The 1552-nt window shown below is 68.2% G+C and overlaps 1 protein-coding gene across 1 annotated transcript in view; it reads right to left on the bottom strand.

Moving 5' to 3' along the window:
- Positions 1–1051, bottom strand: part of MZF1 (myeloid zinc finger 1) — a 12795-nt gene extending 11744 nt beyond the window's left edge. Inside the window, exon 1 of the mRNA XM_010858029.1 lies at positions 122–1051. Coding sequence (XP_010856331.1) covers positions 122–514 — 393 coding nt within the window. The 5' untranslated portion in view covers positions 515–1051. The remainder of the gene's footprint in view (positions 1–121) is intronic.
- Between the last annotated feature and the right edge of the window lie 501 nt (positions 1052–1552).

Below are 1552 nucleotides of genomic sequence, written 5' to 3'. Positions count from 1 at the left end.
GCGGCTGCCCTGGCACAGGCTCTGCTATAGGTGACCCCTTCCAGACCGTGGGGGACTAGCGTCCTGCTGAGCAGGGCGCCCCCAGGATGAGGCAGAGACCCCAGGCCTCTGGCTGACTCACCCATCTGCGGGGCCCTCCTGGCTCCCGGCGGAAGCCCTCCACCAGGGCCGCGGCCTCCTCAGGGCTGCCTGGCTGTTGTCCCCGCACGCGGGCCTGGATCTCGGGGGGCAGCACGCCCAGGAACTGCTCCAGCACCAGCAGCTCCAGCATCTGCTCCTTGGAGTGCGCCTCGGGCCGCAGCCACTGGCGGCAGAGCTCCCGGAGCTGGGCCAGCGCCTGGCCAGGCCCCGCGGCCTCCTCATAGCGGAAGCGCCGGAAGCGTTGCCTTGCCGCCTCTGGGCCCAGATCCCAGGCAGCGGGTTCGTCGTCCTCAGAGTCCTCCAGCTTCACCGTGACGGGCCCCTCATCTTCTAGGGATGCGCGGCCCGGGGAGCCCAAAGCCGCCGGCCTCATCGGAAAGACCAGGCTTGGGGCTCTTGAGGTCAGTGTCCACCCCCAGGGCGGAGCGCACGGAGGCCGCTGCGATGGGGGCAGTGGCGTGCCGCTCAGGCCAGAGGCTGGCGCGTGGGGCCGGCCAGCCCTCGCTGAACCCCTCTAGCTGGGCGTGTGCAGTCTCTGGTAACCCCCTGTTTCGGGGCTGGTTCTCAGGCCCAGAAGGCACCCCCTCTGCCCGCTAAATCCCACCCGTCTACACGCATCGCCTGAGCCCTGCCCTCAGCCCTCTGCCGGCAAGAGAGGAACCTACACCTACGACCCCCGCCGCCGGGCGTCCGCACGACCGCCACCTCGCCCCAGCCAGCGCCGGCCCATCACTGCCATCCACTCTCCTGCGTAAACCGTTTCTCCAACTGTTGCCCCCAGCGTGGTTTCACAGGGCAGCCCCCGTCCAGCGGCCCCAGCCCACACCTGTGCGAGGCCCACTGTAGGGCACAGCACTCTGACGCCATCCTCCCCCTATCCAGCCCCCTTTTATGAGCCCCATTATCTCCTCGACCTCCTGACTCAGGTGGGGCTAGCGGGTGATGGCGTTTCAGAGAGGGGTGTCAGGGGCCCGAGACCGCTGGCCTCGGAGCCTGCGAGGAGAGCCGGAGATCCCGACCCAGCCTATTTGCCACGTAATCCTGCCATGTCGCTGTGCCACTGTGAATCTCCGCTCCCCCGTCTGCAAACGGGGCGACCCCCGCTCCACTCGCGTTGCTCCTGCAGCTGGAGGTACGGTGCGAGCTTTGGGAAGAAACCGGCGTTTATTACGTTCGATTTCGAGGCCGCCTGATCCCGTGAGTCTGACCTTGGCTCCTCAAGGCTCCAAGTCGGCCTGAAACCCCAGGGGAAGGCTGGGCCTCCGCGACCCTGCCGAGCTTCCCGAACTACATCGAATAGCAGCCCGGGCGGGCGGCGCTTGCCTCAAGGAGCCGGGGCAGATCCCGGAGCCGCCATGGAAACGGGGCGGGGACTCCAGGCTCTGTCGCCGTGGCAACCCGCGGTGATTGC

This window comes from Bison bison, unplaced genomic scaffold (genome assembly GCF_000754665.1).
Source record: "Bison bison bison isolate TAMUID 2011002044 unplaced genomic scaffold, Bison_UMD1.0 scf7180017864383, whole genome shotgun sequence".
Taxonomy (NCBI): domain Eukaryota; kingdom Metazoa; phylum Chordata; class Mammalia; order Artiodactyla; family Bovidae; genus Bison; species Bison bison.
Note: the sequence above shows the minus strand (reverse complement) of the source record. Positions and strands in the feature narration are given on the sequence as shown.